The sequence below is a fragment of the Bos grunniens genome, chromosome X (assembly GCF_055505025.1).
Source record: "Bos grunniens cultivar Pamir isolate PY7600 chromosome X, Bosgru_T2T1.0, whole genome shotgun sequence".
Classification (NCBI taxonomy): Eukaryota; Metazoa; Chordata; class Mammalia; order Artiodactyla; family Bovidae; genus Bos; species Bos grunniens.
Genome location: NC_141194.1, coordinates 2,867,265 through 2,890,071, shown reverse-complemented (window position 1 = coordinate 2,890,071; position 22,807 = coordinate 2,867,265). Strand labels below are relative to the sequence as shown.

The 22,807-nt window shown below is 41.0% G+C and overlaps 1 protein-coding gene and 1 long non-coding RNA gene across 9 annotated transcripts in view; one reads left to right on the top strand and one right to left on the bottom strand.

Annotated features, from left to right (window-relative positions):
• LOC147339703 (uncharacterized) overlaps positions 1-22,807 on the top strand; it is a 254,010-nt gene that overhangs the window by 150,274 nt on the left and 80,929 nt on the right. For all 6 annotated transcript variants that reach the window (XR_015158783.1, XR_015158782.1, XR_015158781.1 and 3 more), the window contains one exon: positions 20,961-21,108. This is a non-coding gene — a long non-coding RNA (uncharacterized LOC147339703). The remainder of the gene's footprint in view (positions 1-20,960; positions 21,109-22,807) is intronic.
• LOC147339704 (allergen Bos d 2-like) lies at positions 1,589-7,029 on the bottom strand. 3 transcript variants are annotated; one of them, XM_086387261.1, is made up of 7 exons: positions 6,824-7,029; positions 6,198-6,337; positions 5,943-6,010; positions 4,675-4,782; positions 3,263-3,364; positions 3,058-3,094; positions 1,589-2,265 (listed from the first exon to the last, which is right to left on the bottom strand). In XM_086387261.1, the coding sequence occupies exons 1-6, from the start codon at positions 6,965-6,967 to the stop codon at positions 3,078-3,080; spliced, it is 579 nt and encodes a 192-aa protein (XP_086243387.1). In that variant the 5' UTR covers positions 6,968-7,029; the 3' UTR covers positions 1,589-2,265; positions 3,058-3,077. The 3 variants fall into 3 exon arrangements, with proteins under 3 accessions (XP_086243387.1, XP_086243386.1, XP_086243388.1); XM_086387260.1 differs by having other exon boundaries at positions 1,589-1,792; XM_086387262.1 differs by having other exon boundaries at positions 1,589-1,688.

Genomic DNA, 22,807 nt, shown 5'->3' with positions numbered 1-22,807 from the left:
CTCCTACCTGTGTAGGTGTATTTTTTTTTTTTTTTTTTACCAGTGCACCTCTGGAAGCCCATGGAAGCCTGCTGCTGCTGCTGCTAAGTTGCTTCAGTCGTGTCTGACTCTGTGCGACTCCATAGACGGCAGCCCATCAGGCTTCCCCGTCCCTGGGATTCTCCAGGCAAGAACACTGGAGTGGGTTGCCATTTCCTTCTCCAACGCATGAAAGTGAAAAGTGAAAGTGAAGTTGCTCAGTCGTGTCTGACCCTTAGCGACCCCATGGACTGGAGCCCGCCAGGCTCCTCCAACCATGGGATTTTCCAGGCAAGAGTACTGGAGTGGGATGCCATTGCCTTCTCCTGCATTCTGCTAAGTCCTTACACCCCCTGCAACCCCACAGCAGGTGAATGCTGCTTTACCCATAGTTGAGTGAATCTCAGCTGCTACTTAGGACAGCTTCCATTCTACTCGAAGTTGTCTGATTGACCAACCCCATCTCTCTCATGACTTCTGGTGGGCACCTTATACAACCCTATAAAACTACCACCCAAGAAAAGATGCTCAACATCACTCATTATCAGAGAAATGCAAATCAAAACCACTATGAGGTACCATTTCACGCCAGTCAGAATGGCTGCGATCCAAAAGTCTACAAGCAATAAATGCTGGAGAGGGTGTGGAGAAAAGGGAACCCTCTTACACTGTTGGTGGGAATGCAAACTCGTACAGCCACTATGGAGAACAGGGTGGAGATTCCTTAAAAAACTGGAAATAGAACTGCCTTATGATCCAGCAATCCCACTGCTGGGCATACACACTGAGGAAACCAGAAGGGAAAGAGACACGTGTACCCCAGTGTTCATCGCAGCACTGTTTATAATAGCCAGGACATGGAAGCAACCTAGATGCCCATCAGCAGATGAATGGCTAAGAAAGCTGTGGGACATATACACAATGGAGTATTACTCAGCCATTAAAAAGAATACATTTGAATCAGTTCTAATGAGGTGGATGAAACTGGAGCCTATTATACAGAGTGAAGTAAGCCAGAAAGAAAAACACCAATACAGTATACTAACGCATATATATGGAATTTAGAAAGATGGTAACAATTACCCTGTGTACGAGACAGCAAAAGAGACACTGATGTATAGATCAGTCTTATGGACTCTGTGGGAGAGGGAGAGGGTGGGGAGATTTGGGAGAATGGCATTGAAACATGTATAATATCATGTATGAAACGAGTCGCCAGTCCAGGTTCGATGCACGATACTGGATGCTTGGGGCTGGTGCACTGGGACGACCCAGAGGGAGGGTATGGGGAGGGAGGAGGGAGGAGGGTGGGGAACACAGGTATACCTGTGGTGGATTCATTTCGATATTTGGCAAAACTAATACAATATTGTAAAGTTTAAAAATAAAATAAAATTAAAAAAAAAACTACCGCCTGTGGTTTATTCTCTCTTCTCAACAAGATCCTTGCAGGATTCACACCATGCATCCTAAACAGAGTTCCCCTGCTTTATTGTCACTAGATTTTCCAAACAGTTGAATTTACATGTTTAGTGCATTTGCAATTATGCACGTTTGATCACTACACATCTATGCATTAATCAATTTATTGATCAGTTTAGGAATCCAGTAACATCAGCAAGGGCAGAGGAGTTTCATAGTGAAAGCCATGTTTCCTGGATCATGACTTCCTGGGAGAGAAGAAATGAGGATTTCAAGGAAACTTTTATCTGCATATGGCTGATTGTGACATATTAGTGCTGTGATGTGACACATATTCTTTCTTTGTTCACTTCTATAAACAGAAAAAAAAAATGTAAAACGTAGTTGAGCTGAATAGGATTAACATGATGTTGGTCAGAGAATGAAACAGAGAATAGAAGCACTTGTGTTTGAAAGCACTGGAGAAATTTCCCTACGAGACGCATTTTGCAGAAGTCTCTGTGTGTGTGTGTGTGTGTGTGTGTGTGTGTGTGTGCCCATAGGGGGTTGCATAGACCTACCACCCGATGAAACTATTTATGAGCACTTGTGTATCAGCTGGTATGTTGAGAGTTGCTGAGTTGCATCTCCACAGCTCCCTGGTGTAGGAGATTACTGGTTAACCTGTTCCTCCTACTTGTCCTATAAATCTTATTTTTCATCATGAAGGTGTTATGGCTGTAAGGTCATTCACTCACGTTGGTATTCACCAGGGATCATCGTATTTCACAGCTCAGGGCTTCACACAGTCTTCTCTTTGGTCCTCAAAGCATCTCACTGTGGAGTCTAGACCAGTGTGATGGTTTAGATATTTAAGCTCTACCACTTACAGGAATCCCCAGCCATTACCATGTGGCAAGGTAGAGAGTTTTGTGTTCCTGTTCCTTTTTAAAACTAATTTTTATTGAGATGCAGTTGATGTGCAATGTTGTGTTACTTTCAAGTGTATAGCGACATGATGCTTTATGCATTTTTTGTTGTTGTTTAGGCGCCAATCCTGTCCCACACTTTTGTGTTCCTGTGGACTTTAGCCTGCCAGACTCCTCTGTCCATGGGATTTCCCAGGCAAGCATACTGGAGTGCGCTGCCATTTCCAACCCCCGGAAATCTTCCTGACCCAGTGATCAAACCCAGATTTCCTGCATTGGCAGGTGGATTCTTTATCACTGAACCACCAGGAAGCCCTCAGTTAGACATGCATGTATATACAAGTCAGGAGTGTGTATCTCTTAATCCCAAACTCCTAGTATATCCCTCTCCCCATTTTCTCTTTAGGAACCATCAAGTTTTTTTGGACTCTGAGCCTGTTTCTATTTTGTAAATAATACATATGTGCCATATTTTTTGGTTCCACGTGGAAGTGATATCAAGCTTGCCTTTCTCTTTCTTACTTCCCTTAGCATGGTCATCTCTAGATCTGCCCTTGTTACTGCAAATGGTATTATTTCATTACTTTACATAGTTGCGTAATATAGTCCCTTGTGTATATATATCCCATGATTAAAGTGGTATGCCCCAGAAAAAACTCTTTCCCTTAGAAAGAAAACTCAGTGTTGTATATGTCCTTATTCTACTCACCCAGAAGAGGCGGGCAGATCTTATTGAGGACAGTCATCTGTGAGAGAGAATGAATAAGTGGAAAAATAATCACTGGGATGCCTCTATTTCAAAGGATTCTTTCATAACCGCCTTTGTAAAAGACGACTGTGCGGATAGGAAATTTGAATCGAGTGTCCTCGTGATGTGGTTTCATTTCGGATCCCTGTGTTCCTCTTGGCTTTACCTGTTTGAGTGAGATCTTCTATATGTTCTATTGGAATCCCCCTTTCTCTGTTCAGTTCCTCATACTGCTGAATGTCTTCCTGAGTGGCATGGTCTCCTTTGGCTGGGTTTAATAACAAAGAGGGCAGAAGAGGTGTGCATTAGAATCCTTGGTAGCTTATACAGTGTCACCCAGCTCCTCTGTGTAGTGTTCAATTAGTCCCATCATCACCGTTGCCCTCTTCCATCACCTAAACCCTGCTCACCAGAACAGTTTCTACAGAGGTGCCTGAGTGTTCACATCAGGTCTTCAGATGTGTCCAGGGGATAGAGTCCACATAGTGAACATTTTATCACATTCCAGTTCTTACAACTATTGAGTGAACTACAGACCATTCACCTGTGAGCCTACGCATCTCCAAGTCAGATGCATGCTGAAATGGTACATTGGGGAAGGCCACTGTGGGTCCTGAGACTCAGATATCCTCCCAAGTCCAACTCCTCCTGTCCACATTGTCTGCATCCTAGAATTCCGTCTCTGGGGTTTACCTGGACCTTAATCTATTAAGATGTGTAGAGACCATCAGTGACTCAATCAACATGAGTTTGAGCAAACTCTGGGAGATAGTGAAGGTCAGAGGAACTTTCCGTTCTGCAGTCCATGGAGCCACCATGAGTCAGACACGACGTATGACTGAACAACAATGTTGAAATGAATGGGGGATACATTTTTTTGGAGTTTTCACCAGGCACACTAATCTCATCGAACATGGGACTCAGAGAAAAACTCAGGCTCTGTCATCCTCAGAAAAGAGACACAAGCCTCACCCACCCACAATTTGGATATAATATCAGAAGGGTTAAAGGGTCATGTAAAATGTACCTTCTGGTTGGCCAGTGTTCAGAAACATAGACATGACTGACCACGCTGCTTCTGAAGGATTCTGTATGATCCAGGGTTGATTCACAGAGGTTTGGGTTCAGATTTTAGGTATTATTTTAATGATCATGGCCAAAAAAAAAAAAAATTGTATTCAAGAGGAATCAGTCATGGCCGGGACCTGCGAGTCTCTGAACTCAAAGTTCCAACCTTGGTTTACTTTGGTGTCCAAACCCGGCAACTCCAATATGTGATATTTTGTCAAGAAACCCATGGAGCACCCTGGAATATTTCATTGCACCTCCTGGGTAAGTGTATATATATATTTTTTAATGTCACCCAGTAGAATCCCCAGTAGACGCATTTCTTCAGTTTTCTACCAGACAACCTTTCTTCAGCCCTGGATCATGGCGCATGAAGTCTGAATTCTCTTGTGTGAACTCATGTTTGTTCCGGTGTGCTTAATAAAATATAAGGTGTTCATGCACTTCTGAAATGAAACCATGCTAATATGAACACTGTTAATTTGCTCAGAATAAGCTTCAATAACGTACCAAGGAGTTGAGTCACTTTTGTGCTCTTCACGCCATCAAAGTTTTCACCGTAGACTGCTAATGTGTTCTCTGACACGGGAATCAGTTCGAAAAAGTTTGAACCCATATCTGCGACAGGAAAAAAAAAAAAATCAAATCTCAATGTGATTAACATCTTTACATTTGGACATGTCACATTCTTCACATCTATCATCAGCCCTTGCTCTGATAGTGAACTGCCACCGTCTCACTGGCATTTCTTGCGATCTGTGGTTAGAACCTGTTGGAACAGTTAGTGACCTTGGGAAGCTTTCTCTACACACCCCTCATCTTAAGACAGTAAAGACTTACAGTCTTCTAGACCAAACAGTCTGTGAACAATAGCAAAGTTGCTTATCACAACTAGAGTAGGTGTTGCACCTCAGTCATCTCATATGAGCTCACCAGAGCTGACTGTGAGACTTTCAGGATTTTTTTTTTTTTGGTACAAATTCACAAGTACAGTCATGATTACAAAGATATTCTGTGAATTTAAGGAAATCATGTGAAAATAAAATTTAATAGATAACACAAGTTACCTTCTGGTATAGAGGTAATCAGAGAGGTATAAATGAAGGTATTGCCAAATGTTAGAGATATATACTCTGAAATGTTTCCTAATTAGGTCCTTTGTCCAATATCCACAGATGAAATTTAAAAAAAAAATGCCTTTGACCAGGATTAGAATGTTCCATTGTACACTTTCCCCATGAAAATCAAATAGGTATTTTTCATTACTTAACATTACAATATTGGTATTTGAGGTTTCTTTCTAGTATTGAAACTATAGAGATAGAGGTCTGTGTCAGTGCCCCTTTTGATTTCAAATTAGGTAAAACTTAGTGTGAAATTTTTTGCTGTCATTTTAATATCTCATACTTATCTGTGAGATTTAAATGAATAATGTTCTACTTCTTCAACATGCTAAAAAAGAACTTTTCATGTTTAAAGGATTTCTTTAGCTAAAGAAAATTTGATCTTGACAGTTAAATAAGGGGTTTCTCAGGTGGCTCAGCAATAAAGAATCCACTTGCCATTGCTGGAGTTGCAGGAGACTTGAGCTCAATCCCTGGGTCAGGAAGATGCTCTGGAGGAGGAAATGACAACCCATCCTAGTGTTCTTGCCTGCACCATCCCATGGACAGAGGAGCCTGGTGAGCTAGAGTCCATGGGGTCACAAATAGTCGGACACAGCTGAGCAACTATCATGCTTGGGATGACGCACACATCGGCAGAGCTCGAATACTCACATCCTACATGATAAACATCCCCTTCTCTCTCTGCAACTACATTGAGGAATGTGCATTGGCTGGGAAACCTGAGAAACAAACAGACAAGATTTGTCATCATCTGTTCCCTAGAGCTTGAGGGTACCCTCCCATCGATAGAGTTTACACACTCATCTTCACAACCATGACTCACACTGTTCACTGCACATTGTCGACCGGACCCCATGTCAGAAGTCAGCGGTCTCATTGTTTTCAGTTTAGGCAGATTTTTCTTACTTGGCATAAAGGTTAACGGATAGTGAGGAACAGCGGTCAGTACATTCAAGCTGACGGATGTATGCCCTCAGGGGGCCTCCTTCCTCAATCTTCTGTATGTTATCTGCAGCCATGAGAATGCTGTGCCAGTCTCCTGTAATCTAAGAAGGAAGGTCTCCATAAGCATCACTCAGTCTTTTCACTGGATTCTCACCAATACCCAACCCAATCGTTGCCTCTGCATTTACCTCAGAAGAGAAGAAAATTCAATCTTATTAAACAAAGTAGGATCCTACCCCCTGCCTTGCAGAATAACATAAAATGAAATAATCATTCATATTCAAGCAGAAAGCATAGAGTTTGAGTTTCTTAAAATAGGTAAAAGAGCAACATTAAAGACCATGGCAGTTCATCAGTCCCTAAAGGATAGCATGGTAGGCTTTTTTTCTTTTTTTCACATGGAGACAAATAATTTGGGAAAAAAAAATGCAAAGAGCTGAAAGAGGGTTTTATTATGCTCATAGAGATAGGTGGACCATGGCATGTCTATACAATCTGGTCATACAGATAAACAAGGCTCTCTCTCTCTCACACACACACTCACAGACCAAGAAAGACCTTCTCCCAGATCAGCTAAATTTGGGTACCTGTGAGGGGTCTATCTCAGCTGGAGCTTCCTGGGCAGCGCAAACCAGACCAAGGAGAAGAGTCAGGAACACAGTCTTCATCTTGCAGTCCTTCTTCTGTAGAAGCTGACGGTGGCTCAGGTGTTGGAGAGATTGTGAATTCATCCCTCTTCTTATAGGATGGGTCTCTTGGCAGCATACATAATGATCAAACAGTGGTTAGTCACAAGATCTTGCTTACATAGATGTCATCTTCCAATATCCTGGTTGGCAGGTGAGCTTTTTTTGGTAATCTGTGGTTTTTATAAAGAGATGAGTTTAAGGGAAGCTTCGATGTGGACAGTTTCCTTCAGATTAAATGAGAAATTAGAGAACATACGAGGTATTTCAAAGACACTGATACTTAATATTCTTTAATATCTTCAGATTCCAAAATGGGAGAAACAGTCCAAGACTCATAGCCCCAACTCATGTGTTATTTATTTAGCATTGAAAGGTCAGTTTAAGCTTATACCCTGAAACTAAAGACAGTATAATCTGGTTTAAAAGATTAATATGTGGCTTCTTTACCAGGAATTGGTTGTCAGGGCATCCCTCAGAGGAGTCTATATTTTTTTGTTTTGAAATTGAGATGTAGTTGATGTACCGAATTATGTAAGTTAGAGGTGTACCGTATAGTGATTTGTAATTTTTATATACTCACTCCATTTATAGCTATAAATGCTGTACCATATATCTTTGAACATTGTTTATTTTATACATAGTACTTTATACCTCTTATTCCCCTCCTGTTACATTACCCCTACACCCATTCCCACACTTCTAACCACTAGTTAAATATTTGGATAGAGGCCTGGTTACTGTTCCCACTGAAAGATCCTTCTTGGTGTATATTCTAATCAGTAACCACCTAATCTGTGGTCACAGAGTATCCACCTGCGTTTTACTGCCAGAGTCTGTCTTGCTTTCGGTCTTACATACAGGTATGTGAGTTTCTCTGTGTTAGTTGTAAAACATCGAGTAATGAATGGGATGAAGGTTTTTTTTTTGGCATATGGATTTCTAATTTCTACAGCAACTTATCTCTATCAGTTCAGTTCAGTTCAGTCGCTCAGTCTTGTCTGACTCTTTGTGACCCCATGGACTGCAGCATGGCAGGCCTCCCTGTCCATCACCTTCTCCCGGAGTTTACTCAAACTCATGTCCATAGAGTCAGTGATGCCATCCAACCATCTCATCCTCTGTTGTCCCCTTCTCCTCCTGCCTTCAATCTTTCCTAGCATCAGGGTCTTTTCCAATGAGTCAGTTCTTCCCATCAGGTGGCCAAAGTATTGGAGTTTCAGCTTCAGCCTCAGTCTTTCCAATGAATATTCAGGACTGAGTTCCTTTAGGATGCACTGGTTGGATCTCCTTACAGTCCAATGGACTCTCAAGAGTATTCTCCAACACCACAGTTTAAAAGCATCCATTCTTCAGCACTTGGTGTTCTTTATAGTCCAACTCTCACATTCATTCATGACTACTGGAAAAGCCCTAGCCTTGACTAGATGGAACTTGTTGGCAAAGTAATGTCTCTGCTTTTTAATATGCTCTCTAGGTTGGTCAACAAAATCTTTGCTTTTTAATATGCTGTCTAGGTTGGTTTCTTCCAAGGAGCAACCATCTTTTAATTTCATCACTGAGTCATCATCTGCACTAATTTTGGAGCACTCCAAAAATAAATTATCTCACTGTTTCCATTGTTTCCCCGTCTATTTTCCATGAAGTGAAGGGACAGATTTGCCATGATCTTCGTTTTCTGGATGTCAACTTTTAAGCCAACTTTTTCTCTCTCCTCTTTCACCTTCATCAAGAGGCTTTTTAGTTCCTCTTCACTTTCTGCCATAAGGGTGGTGTCATCTGCATATCTGAGGTTATCTATATTTCTCCTGGCAATCTTTATTCCAGCTTGTGTTTCTTCCAGTCCAGCATTTTTCATGATGTAGCCTGCATATAAGTTAGATAAGCAGAGTGACAATATACAGCCTTGGCACGTCCTTTCCCAATTGGAAGCCAATCTGTTGTTCCATGTCCAGTTCTAACTGTTGCTTCCTGACCTGCATAGAGATTTCTCAAGAGGCAGGTCAGGTGGTCTGGTATTCCCATCTCTTTCAGAATTTTCCTCAGTTTGTTGTGACCCATACAGCCAAAGGCTTTGGCATATTTCAAGCAGAAATAGATGTTTTTCTGGAACTCTCATGTTTTTTTGATGATCCAATGGATGTCGGCAATTTGATCTTTGGTTCCTCTGCCATTTTTAAATCCAGGCGTGAACATCTGGGATTTCACAGTTCACATACTCTTGAAGCATAGCTTGGAGAATTTTGAGCATTACTTTGCTAGTGTGTGAGATAAGTGCAATTGCACAGTAGTTTGAACATTCTTTGGCATTGCCTTTCTTCAGGATTGGAATGAAAACTGACATTTTCCAGTCCTGTGTCCACTGCTGAGTTTTCCCAATTTGCTGGCATATTGAGTACATCACTTTTACAGCATCCTCTTTTAGGATTTTAAATAGCTCAACTGGAATACCATCACCTTCACTAGCTTTGTTTATAACAATGCTTCCTTGGGCCGACTTGAATTTGCATTCCAGAAGGTCTGGCTCTAGATGAGTGATCACACCATCGTGATTATGTGGGTCATGAACATCTTTTTTGTGTAGTTCTTCTGTGTATTCTTGCCAGCTGTTCTTAATATCTTCTGCTTCTGTTAGGTCCATACCATTTCTGTCCTTTATTGTGCCCATCTTTGCATGAAATATTCCCTTGATATCTTTACATTTCTTGAAAACATCTCTTGTCTTTCCCATTCTATTGTTTTCCTCTATTTCTTTGCATTGATCACTGAGGAAGGCTTTCTTTTCTCTTTTTGCTATTCTCTGGGTCTCTGCACTCAAGTGGGTATATCTTTCCTTTTCTCCTTTGCCTAATCCAACTAATCAAACTGATCACATGGACCAGAGCCTTGTCTAACTCAATGAAACTATGAGCCATGCCATGTAGGGCCACCCAAGATGGACAGGCATGGTGGACAATTCTGACAGTGTGTGATCCACTGGAGAAGAGAATGGCAAACCCCTTCAGTATTCTTGCCTTGAAAAGCCCTGAATGGTATGAAAAGGCAAAAATATATGACAGTGAAAGATGAACTCCCCATGTTGGTGGGTGCCCAATATTCTACTGGAGAAGAGTGTAGATATAACTCCAGAAAGAACGAAGAGATGGAGTCAAAGCAAAAACAACACCCAGTTGTGGATAAGACTAGTGATGGAAGTAAAGTCCAGTGCTGTAAAGAACAATATTGCATATGAAACTGGAATGTTAGGTCCATGAATCAAGGCAAATTGGAAGTGGTCAAACAGGAGATGGCAAGAGTGAATATCGACATTAAGAATCAGTGAACTAAAATGGACCAGAAATGGTTATTTAATTCAGATGACCATTATAGCTACTACCATGGGCAAGAGTCACTTAGAAGAAATGGAGTAGCATTCATAGTCAACAAAAGAGTCTGAAATGCAGGACTTGGATGCAATCTCAAAACTACAGAATGATCTCTGTTCATTTCCAAGGCAAACTATTCAGTGTCACAGTCATCCAAGTCTAATGATGAAATCATCCAAGTAATGCTGAAGAAGCTGAAGTCGAACATTTCTATGAAGACCTTCAAGACCTCTTAGAACTAACATGCTAAAAAAATGTCCTTTTCATTATAGGGGACTGGAATGCAAAAGTAGGAAGTCAAGAAATAACCTGGAGTAACAGGCAAATTTGGCCTTGGAGATCAAAATCAAGCAGGGCAAAGGCTAACAGAGTTTTGCCAAGAGAACACACAGGTCATAGCAAACACCTTCTTCCAACAACACAAGAGAAGATTCTACACATGGACATCACCAGATGGTCAGTTCCAAAATCAGATTGATTATATTCTTTGCAGCCAAAGATGGAGAAGTTCTGTAAAATCAGCAAAAACAAGACCAGGAGCTGACTGCGGCTCAGATCATGAACTCCTTATTGCAAAATTCAGACTTAAATGGAAGAAATAGGGAAAACCAGTAGACCATCCAAGTATGACTTAAAACAAATTCCTTACGTTTATGCAGTGGAAGTGAGACTCAGAATTCCTCCCAAGCCTAACTCTGTCCACGTTGTCTATATCATAGAATTCTGTCTCTGGGATTTTCCTTGACCTTAATCAATTAAGATGGATAGATAACATCACTGCCTCAATGTACATGAGTTTGAGCAATCTCTGGGAGATAGTGGAGGGTAGAGGAAATTTGCATGCTGGTGTCTATGGAGCCTTAATAGTCAGACACAACTTAGCAATGTTGAAATGAATGGGAGGGAAATTTTTGGAGTTTTCACCAAGCACGCTTATCTCATGGCACATGCTACTCGGAGAATAACTCAGGCTCTGTCATCCTCACAGACCAGATACAAGCCCCATCCACCCCAAATGTGCATATAATATCAGGAGGGATAGAAAGTCATGTTATTGAACCTTGTGGTTGGCCAGATGGTAGAGTGAGTGACATGCTTCACCATAGTGCATTTGAAGGATTCTATGTGATCCAGTGGTTATTTGCAGAGGTTTGGGTTCAGGTGTCACGTGTTATTTTAGCGATTGTGACCCCCCCAAAAAAATTAAGCATTTATATTCAAAATGAATGCAGTCAAGGCCAGGACCTGTGAGTCTGCAAACTCAAAGTTTAAACCTTAGTTCACTTTGGTGTGTATACCCGGCAACTCCAATATGTGATATTTAGCAAGAAACCCATGAAACATTCTGGAATATTTCATTCCACTCCCTGGGTAAGTGTATCTAATTAAAAAAAAAAGTCATCTGGTAGAATCCCCAGCGGATGCATTTCTTCGGTTTTCTAGTAGACAACCTTTCTGCGTTTCTGGTTCATGTCACATGATGTCTGAATTCTCCCGTGTGAACTCATGTCTTCTGTACTGTGCCTAATAAACTATAAGGTGTCCTTAGTATAAGGACTTCTGTCCTTAGTATAAAAATATTGAAAATATGAACATAGTTAATTTGCATAGAATAAGCTACAATAATGTACCAAGGAGTCAAGTCAGTTTTGTAGTCTTCACTCCATCAAAGTTTTCACCGTAGATTGCTAACACGTTGTCTGATATACAAATCAATTTGAATCCATATCTGTGACAGGAAAAAAAAAAAATCAAGATCTTGATGCAATTAACTTCTTTTCTGCTGGACATGTCTTATTCTTCGCATGCTGTCATCAGTCTTTGCTCCGATGGTGGTCTCTATCTCACTGGCATTTCTACTGGTGTGTCATTAAAACCAGTTAAAACAGCTAGTGAACTAGCAAACCTTTCTCCACACACCCCTCTTCTTAAGACAGTAAAGACTTCCAGTCTCCTAGACTGAATAATCTGTGAACAATAGCAAAGTTGCTTATTGAAACTCGACTAGGTGTTCCCCATCAACTGTCTCATACCAGCTCACAAGAGCTGACTGTTAAAAGTTTCAGGAATTTTTTGGCCGAATTTACAAGTACTGTCATGAATTTAAGGAGGTCAGGTGAAAATAAAATTAATAGATAAAGTTACTTTCTGGTACAGTGGTAATCAGAGAGGTATACATGAGGCTATTGCCCAATGTTGGAGATATATATTCTGAAATGTTTCCTAATTAGGTCCTGTGTCCACATGTCCACACATGAAATTAAAAAAACATGCCTTGGACCAAGATTAGAATGTTCCATTGTAAATTTTTTCCCATGAAAATCAATTATGTAGGCTTTTCATTGCTTAATATTACAGTATTGGTATTTGACATTTATTTCTAGTACTGTAAACTATAGAGATCAAGGTCTGTGCCAGTGCCCCCCTTTGCTTTCAAATTATTTAAAAATTAGTGTGAAATTTTGCTGTCATTTTAACTATTCTCATACTTATCTGTGAGATTTAAATGAATCAGGCTCTACTTCTTCAACATGCCAAAGACAAACTTTTCATATTTAAAGATTTCATTAGTTAAAGAAAATTTGATCTTGATGGTTAAATAAAGGGTTTCTCAGGTGGCTCAGCACTAAAGAATCTGCCTACTGTTGCTGGAGAGGCAGGAGACGTGAGTTCAATCACTGGGTTGGGAAGATCCCCTGGAGTAGGAAATGACAACCCACTCTAGTATTCTTGCCTGCAGAATCCCATGGACAGAGGCGCCTGGTGGGCTAGAGTCCATGGGGTTGCAGAGTCAGACGCAGCTGAGCAACTAACATGCTTGAGAAGATGCACACATCGGCAGAGCTCGCATACTCACGTCTTAGGACATAAACATCCCCTTCTCTCTTTGCAACTGCATTAAGTAACATGCATGTCTCATAAAGCCTGAAAAACAAACAGACAAGATGTTTCTTGGTCACCATCTGTTCCCCAGCGCTTGAGGGCACCCTTCCATCGATAGAGTTCCCACACTCAACTTCACAACCATGACTCACGCTATTGTCGACCGGGCCCCATGTCAGAAGTCAGCGGTGTCTCATTGTTCTCAGTTTAGGCAGATTGTGCTTGCTTGGCATAACATTTAATGGAGAACTCTTCATAGCTGTCAGTACATTCAAGCCAATGGACGTATGCCCTCAGGGGGCCTCCTTCCTAAGTCTTTTCTTGTTACCCGTGGCCGTGGAAATGGCGTGCCAGTCTCCTGTAATCTAAGAAGTCTAAGTCTCCATGAACATCATTCAGTCTTTTCACTGGATTCTCACCAACACCCAACACAATCTTTCCCTCTGCATTTACCTCAGAAGAGAAGTAAATTCAATCTTATTAAGCCAAGTAGGATTCTACCTCCTGCCTTGCAGAAGAATATGAAATGAAATAATCATTCATATTTGAGCAGAAGGCATAGAATTTGAGTTTCTTAAATTAGCCAAAGCAGCAACATTGAAAACCATGACAGTTCTTAGCTCCCTGAATGGTACCATAGTAACATTTTTTTTTTCACATACCAGACAAGTAAGATGGAAAAAAATAAATACAGAGAGCAGAAAGACAGAAGGCTGTTTTATGCTCATGTAGATAGGTGGACCATGGCATATCTATACAATCTGCTCATACATATAAACAAGGCGCTCTCTCTCGCTCTCTCTCTCTCTCTCTCGCTCTCTCTCTCTCTCTCACACACACACACACACACACACACACAGAACCAAGACCTTCTCCCAGATCAGCTGAATTTAGGTACCTCTGAAGAGTCTCAGCCCTGGGATTTCTTTGGAGGGAATGATGCTGAAGCTGAAACTCCAGTACTTTGGCCACCTCATGCGAAGAGCTGACTCATTGGAAAAGACTCTGATGCTGGGAGGGATTGCGGGCAGGAGGAGAAGGGGATGACAGAGGATGAGATGGCTGGATGGCATCACTGACTCGATGGACATGAGTCTGAGTGAACTCCGGGAGTTTGTGATGGACAGGGAGGCCTGGCGTGCTGCGATTCATGGGGTCGCAAAGAGTCGGACACGACTGAGTGACTGAACTGAACTGAACTGAAGGGTCTAGCTCAGCCGGAGCTTCCTGGGCAGCACAAACCAGACCAAGGAGAAGAGTCAGGAAGACAACCTTTATCTTGTGACCCTTGTGGTCCTTCTTCTAGAGAAGCTCAGGGTATGTCAGTTGTTAGAGAGGTTGTGAATTGGTCCCACTTCTTAAAAGATGGGTCTCTTGGTGAATAACATAATGATCAAACAGTGGTTAATCCCAAAACTTTGATTGCATATGCATTATCTTCTTATATCCTGGTTGGCAGCTGAGCATTTTTGCAATCTTTGGTTTTTAAAAAGAAGCTTAGGTAGATCTGGACATTTGCCTTCAGAATAAATGAGAACGCATAGGATGTATGAAGTATTTCAAAAACACTGATACTTATATTCTTTTATATCCTCAGATTCCGAAATGGGACTAACAGTCCAAGACTCATAGCCCCAACTCCCGTGTTATTTGTTTAGCATTGAAGAGGTCAGTTTAAGCTTATGTTCTACAACTAAAGGTGGTACTGTCTGGTTTATGAAGATTAACATGTGGGTTCTTTACTAGGAATTGCTTGTCAGGGCATCCCTCAGAGGAGTCTATATTGTTTTGTTTTGGAAATTGAAGTATAGTTGATGTACAATATTATAGAAGTTAGCGATGTACCATATCAGTTCAGTTCAGTTGCTCAGTCGTGTCTGACTCTTTGCGACCTCATGAATTACAGCACGCTAGGCCTCCCTGTCCATCACCGACTCCTGGAGTTCACTCCAACTCACGTCCATCGAGTCAGTGATGCCATCCGGCCATCTCATCCTCTGTCGTCCCCTTTATCTCCTGCCCGCAATTCCTCCCAGCATCAGAGTCTTTTCCAATGAGTCAACTCTTCGCATGAGGTGGCCAAAGTACTGGAGTGTCAGCTTTAGCATCTATATGTAGATGCTATGGTACTAGATGTACCATATAGTGATTTCCAATTTTTGTATACTCCATTTATAGTTATAAAATATAGGCGTTATTCCCTATGTTGTACCATATATCTTCGTATACTGTTTATCTTATACATAGTATTTTCTACCTCTTACTCCCTGCTTGTTACCTTACCCCTCCCCTCCTTCCCACACTACCCATCACTAATTTGTTTCTGTATCTGTGTATTTGCTGATTTTTTGTTATATTCACTAGCCTATTTGATTTTTTAGATTTCACATGTGATATCATACAGTATTTGTCTTTCTTCAACTTTATTCACTAGGCTGAATGCCTTCAAAGTTCATCCATGTTGCTGCAAATGACAAAATTTCAACATTTTTATGGTTGCATAGTATCTCATGTGTGTGTGTATGTGTGTGTACACTATGACTTCTTTATGTTTAGAATGTTATATTTTAATTTCATATTTTCAACAGGAGAAAATTCTGATCTCCTACCATACTCAAGTATTCCTCCCAAGTTCATCTCTACAATTTCATCTTGCCTTGTGGATATAACCTAGTCTCACTACAGTGGATAAGATTTCTGCCTTACATGTAGCTCCTGATACTAAGATCCATGCTCTTTCAACCTTCCTCCTGAACTTATCCATGCATTAGGGAACCTAGATTAAAGAAACCATGGGTAAACTCTCTCTAAATAATTCTCAGTTTGCTCTCAGGATGACGCCAGCCCTATTAATTAAAAAAAAAAGTAAATGGATAGATATTGATTAGAGGTATAAAGATACAGATAATGAACTGAACCTCTATAACCGAACTGAACTCTAGAGCTGAAGTGAAAGATGAGCTTTTAAAAGTATTATCTGAGATACAACAAAAGTTCACATGTTTTAGGGGTACAGTTGATAAGCTTTGGATGAATAGAACTATGATATCTTTTCCTTAATCAACATGGCGAGCATATCTGTCAAGTTCAAAACTATCCTTGGGCTCCTTGGTCATCCTTCCTTGCTCCCCGTTTAACCTTCTCCCACCCAGTCCTGGGAACACGGTCTTCTGACACCAAAATAAATATTTTTTCTTTAGAATTTTCCCCAAAATCGAATCTGTGTGTGTGTGTGTGTCTGGCTTCTTTCACTTAGCATATTTATTTTAATAATCTTCTGTATTTTTTGTAGACTGTGTTCCCATTTACTCCTGTATGTATTATCTTGCTTGGGCAAAGTGATATGTGGGTGCTTAGTCACTAAGTGTGTCCAATTCTTTTGCAGCCCCATGGACTTTATCCCACCGAGCTCCTCTGTCCATGGGATTTCCCAGGAAGGAATACTGGAGTGGCTTGCCATTTCCTCCTTCAGGGAAACTTTCCCAACCCAGGGATGGAGCACACACCTCCAGCATTTGCATATGCATCCTTTACCTCTGAGCCACCAGGGAAAGTGTGGATTTATTCCATTTATCCATTCAAATGTTGATGGATACAGGTTCCTAGACAAATCTTTGTCATGAACTCAGCCATCTTATCTCCTAGGTAGACACTTAGGGGTAGAAGTACTGGATCTCAATACCTTAGGATTTTAGAGTCCTACCAACAGTAAATGGAACTACCTTGGCTCCAGATTTTTGCCAGGACTTGATGTGACCACTTGCTTTCCTTTCAGATATCATAATAAGTGCACAATGGCATCCAGTTACAGTTGTAACTTCCATCACTTAAAGAAATAAAGAGACATCTTATAATGTCTGTACTTCCCATTTGTCTATTTTCTTTGGTTAAGTGTCTCTGCAAGTCATTTGGCCATGACCCAGTAGGTTATGTGTTTCCTTATTTTAAAGGTTGGAGATTGTTAATGTATTTTGGATACAAGTCCTTTTTTCAGATAGAAGATGTGCAAATATTTTTCCCCCTGGTCACAGGCTTCTCTTACCCTTCCTTAAGGGTATCCCTGAGGTTTGTAAACATTTCCGTGTTGATCAAGATCAGGTTACTAATGTACTTTTTCCAGTGAGTGACTCTGCCTAGGTGTATTTTGTAATCAGTAACCTTAGTTTTAGGTCACAGAGCTTTTCTCCCGTGCTTTACCTCTAGAGCATTTCTTGCTCTAGGTCTTACATATAGGTCTATAAATCTCTCTGTGCTAGTTCTAAAACACAGAGTGATGAATGAAGTTCTTTATTATTTTTTTCTGGGCAATGGATATCCAGTTTTTACAACAACTTTGCTCCACAAATTTATTATTTTCCACTGAATTTCCCTTGTACTTTTATGCACAATCTGCGTGTATATTTCTGTACCCCACACAGGTTTCATTTTTGTTTTCCTTTGTTGTCCCCCATTCTTTATTTGTGTTTGAGACGGCATTAAATTAGACAATTGAAAAACGAGGGTCATATGACTAGCTTTCAACAAGTTTGTGTCATAAGCATTAAGTGTTCATGGTTCACAAACTTGTGAATATAAGACTATTCATCCATGTATAGATCATTACAGTATTATGTTTGCTATGTTTTGAACCTAAAGCAAATAATCATGGAGTAAATGCTTGAGACTTGCAGAGTCCTTAACAGTTTCAAACACAAAGCTTTATTGACTTAAATGAATCCTTTGTTGTTTTTATTTAGCCGCTCAGCAGTGTCTGACTATTGCAACCCCATGGACAGTAACCTACAACCCACAAGGCTCCTCTGTCCATTGGATTTTCTGGGAAAGCATACTGGCATGGGTTGCCATTCCCTTCTCCAGGGGATCTTCCTGATCCAGAAATTGAACCCGGGTCTCCTGCATTGCAGGCAGATTCTTTCCTGACTGAGCAATCAGGTGTTTTTGTTTAGTTAAAATTACCTGAAGAGATCCTGTGATTTAAAGAAAGAAGTAATGAACAGTATGGTGACTGTAATTAATAATATAACATGGATACTTGTCATTCACTTAGGACATAGCTTTTAAATGTTTTTATCTCACTCACAACACACACACAGGGTAACTACATGCTGAGAAAGACGTGTTCCTTCACTTGTTTCTTATTAAAATTGCGAGTGGCTTTTACTTTTTGATTGCACCTTCCTTACTCCTTGCTGCTGCTGCTGCTGCTAAGTCGCTTCAGTCGTGTCCGACTCTGTGCGACCCCATAGACGGCAGCCCACCAGGCTCCCCCGTCCCTGGGATTCTCCAGGCAAGAACAGTGGAGTGGGTTGCCATTGCCTTCTCCAATGCATGAAAAGTGAAAGTGAAGTCGCTCAGTCGTGTCCGACTCCTAGCAACCCCATGGACTGCAGCCTACAGGCTCCTCCGTCCATGGGATTTTCCAGGTAAGAGTACTGGAGTGGAATGCCATTGCCTTCTCCATCCTTACTCCTTAACTCCTGGAAAACTTTAAGAGTACACTGATGCACACTGATTAAACTCAATCATGTTGCTATTGTATTGTTCAGGCCCTCGGTTGTGTGCAACTTTTTGCAACCTCATAGAATTCAGCACCCTAGGCTTTCATTTTCACCGTCTCCCAGAGTTTGCTCATACTCATGTCCGTTGAGTTGGTGATGCCATCCAACCATCTCATCCTGTGTTGTCCCCTTCTCCTCCTGCCTTCAATCTTTCCAAGCATTAGGGTCTTTTCCAATGAGTTGGCTCTTCGCATACAGTGGCCAAAGTATTGGAGCTTCAGTGTTGGCATCAGTCCTTCCAATGAATATTCAGAATTGATTTCCTTTAGGATGGACTGGCTTGATCTCCTTGCAGTTGCAGGACTCTCAAGAGTCTTCTCCCACACCACAGTTCAGAAGCATCAGTTCTTCGGTGCTCAGCTTTCTTTTTGGTCCAACTCTCACAGCCATACTGGAAAAACCATAGCTTTCATTACACAGATGTTTGTTGGCAAAGTAATGTGTCTCCTTTTTAACACAGTACCTACATTTGTCATAGCTCTTCTTTGAAGGAGCAAGTGTCTTTTAATTTCATGGCTGTAGTCACCGTGCCATAGATCCACAATGCCATAGTATCAGATGGATATATTGTCAACTGGGAGAAAGACCTTGAAAATAGTTTTTGAAGATAAAATATTTTTTAGTGGCTTATGTTTCCTGTTTCCTGTTTGCTGCCTAACACTTTCATTATTTAAACTGCAGCTACTTCACTTTAAAGTCTTGAAACTATTTTAGTGGTCTCTCTCCCTGGTCACACTTTTTATTGTACCTCATTATTATATTTAAGAGCATTTGTGTAAACCTTCCTTTCAATCGATAAGAAGTCTGTTTGTATTGCAAAGGGCTTTGAGTAATGTCTTTTCCATTAGTCTTATGTGCAAAATGGAAAAGGGTTTTATGATTAACACCTGAACTTGTGTCTGTCCACATGATACTATCTGCTTCAGTCAGCAAAGTTGCATTGTCACTTAGTAAGTTTTGATTTTGGCTGCATTTCTCCTGTGACCTGCCACCTATCTGTACTCAGTTTTTTATTTTATTTTCATGTGGTGCAGAAACCTGAGAGCTCAGGGTTATAGAGAGTGCCAGGTACACATGTTCCCATAGACTCTTCTAGCAAAACAACTTGGGGAATAGGAACCCACATAGACACCTAAATGAAATTATTATTATTATTATTTACAGTAGTTTGGAGGTGATGTGTAGCAGGGCATGAAACAGTTCCTATTGCCAAATTTTCAAAATGTATTTATGAACTGCCCCTTTTACACCAGAGCAAATAAAAGAATGATGTTAGAACAAGGCATACATTCAGAGAATGGAGCTGAGGGCTGGAGTCCCTGAAAATAAATGAGGTGCTCACAGCAGTGGTGGTGAGTGGTGACAGAGAAGACAAATTCTATTCTGTCCCAAATAAAGACTAAAAATTATCGTTTTCCTTACCAGCATAATGTCAGTTCAGTTCTCTTCAGTCGCTCAGTCATGTTCGACTCTTTGCAACCCCATGAACCACAGCACGCTAGGCCTCCCTGTCCATCACCAACTCCTGGAGTTTACCCAAACTCATGTCCATTGAGTTGGTGATGCCATCTAACCATCTCATCCTCTGTCAAGCATAACGTAGGTGCTTTGAAATATTTCAGCTAACTGAGAAATGCTTTATTTCGCATAAAGTCTCCTTTGGCTTCCCTGATAGCTCAGTTGGTAAAGAATCTGCCTGCAATGCAGGAGACCCTGGTTTGATTCCTGGGTTGGGAAGATCCCTGGGAGAAAGGAAAGGCTACCCACTCCAGTATTCTGGCCTGGAAAATTCCATGGACTGTATAGTCCATGGGGTTGCAAATAGCGACAGGGCTGAGCAACTTTGACTTACTTACTTACTTACTATAAACTTTCTTCAAGGGATCTGTTTATGAAACAATTGAAAAAATTATATTATAAAATGTTGTGAGGTAGACAAATGTAGAACACAAATATGTATACATTACCAAAAGCAAAAAAGTAAAGAGGAAGAAACTATTTGGATTAAATACCAAAAGCCAGAAAGTAAAGAGGAAGAAAATATTTGGATTAGTTAAAAAACTGTTTGGATTAAATGGAATAAACTCTTTGGATTAAACTATTTGAAGGATGAAAATAAATAAATACAGAAGGATGAACAGTGTGACCTTAAGCAAAAATGTGGGTATATGGCCTGAATGTTAGGTTGGCATCAGTATTTTGTTTTGTTTTGTTTTGTTTTTGCTGTGTCAGCTCTTAGTTGCTCCAGGCCACCCATGATCTTGGTTCTCCGACCGTGCATGGAACTCAACATTCTGTGATTTAGAAGGTGGAGTCTTAATCGCTGGACCACCAACACAGTCCCTGCATCAGTATTGTTGAATTTCAAGACAAGAATCATGTAAGATTTGTGTTTTTTGTTTGTTTGTTTGTTTTTAACTCCCTGGAAATTGCTAAAAATGTTGAAGCACGAAATGACACAGTGAAGTGAGTTTACCTGGATTCTGAACAAAGGGCACCTTGGGCATGGTGTGAGCTGTGTTGCTAAGCTTCCGGGCAATGGTAGACTTGTGTCTTGAGAATATTTACTTCTGATGAGACACAGCAGGGGAGTGGCATTTCATCTGAGACATAAAGTAGCAGGAGGAATTCACTGTGGTTCTGGACTCCAGTTCTGCACCCCCGCCCCTGGTTCCCTGCAGGGTGAGAGCGCCCGCTGACCTCAGATTACCGTGTGTCTTGCTGATAGGTCACCACATGGCTGGTGGGATCCTGAGGTATATGTGTGTGTGGCAGGGAGACACACCACACTGGGAGCCGAGTCCTGCAGTTCTTTTCGTTGTGTTGAGGGTTACTGGTGCCCTCCTGGCTTCCTTTTACTGCTTTATAAAAACAGAATGGAACTATCATTGATTTCTATTGTTGTGTGAGTTTCTGCCATGCAGCAGTGATTCAGTTACACATATACACAACATCTAGTGTTTTTCAGAGTCTGTCCCATTATAGATCGGAATGAGATATTGAATATAGTTCCCTGTGCTGTGCAAAAGCACCTTGTTGTTCCTCTCACTGCTTCTGGCTCATCTTTAGAATGTTTTAGAACCCTGCTTGTCCTGGGACCTCATCATCTGTTGGCCTGCATGCTCCTGCAGTGACAAGCAAAGTGTCTTTCAGCACCCCTCTGTGTCCTTTAGGAGATTTGGAGGAAATAGCTCAATATCTATATACAGCATAAGGTGTGACAGGTTGTCGGAAGCCAGCATGAGGAGCTTTGTCCGTGACAAAGGTCATGAGGAAGGAGGCTCGACATACACAAAGGCGGGATCGAGCCTCAGGAGTCCCCCTGGAAATTTTCAGACATCTACCCCCATAACCAGAGCCTGCCTACTTTACTACTTTGTGCTCCCACCTACACCTCTGACTTTACGGGGAGCTGTTCCCCACCACCTCTTTCGGAGAAGGAGTTAACTTAGAGCTCCAGTTAATAAAAACTCCTGGGCGTCACAAGAGTGTTTCAATCTACAAACTCCTCTGAAGCTTTTCTAGCCTGTCTAACAGGCTTGTCTGGCCACATGTGATTTTTTATAGCCTCTTAACCATGAGAGGCACGAAATGTTTTAAACCTTTTAAAAACAGGTTTTTTAGAAAAGTTAGAAAACTATTAGTATAGTATAGTGGGCTGATTAAAAATTGTATTGGTGAAGGGTTATTTTTTATTTTTTTTATTTTATTCTTAAACTTTACATAATTGTATTAGTTTTGCCAAATATCAAAATGAATCCATCACAGGTATACATGTGTTCCCCATCCTGAACCCTCCTCCCTCCTCCCTCCCCATACCATCCCTCTGGGTCGTCCCAGTGCACTAGCCCCAAGCATCCAGTATCGTGCATTGAACCTGGACTGGCATCTCGTTTCATACATAATATTTTACATGTTTCAATGCCATTCTCCCAAATCTTCCCACCCTCTCCCTCTCCCACAGAGTCCATAAGACTGTTCTATACATTGGTGTCTCTTTTGCTGTCTCATATACAGCGTTATTGTTACCATCTTTCTAAATTCCATATATATGCGTTAGTATACTGTATTGGTGTTTT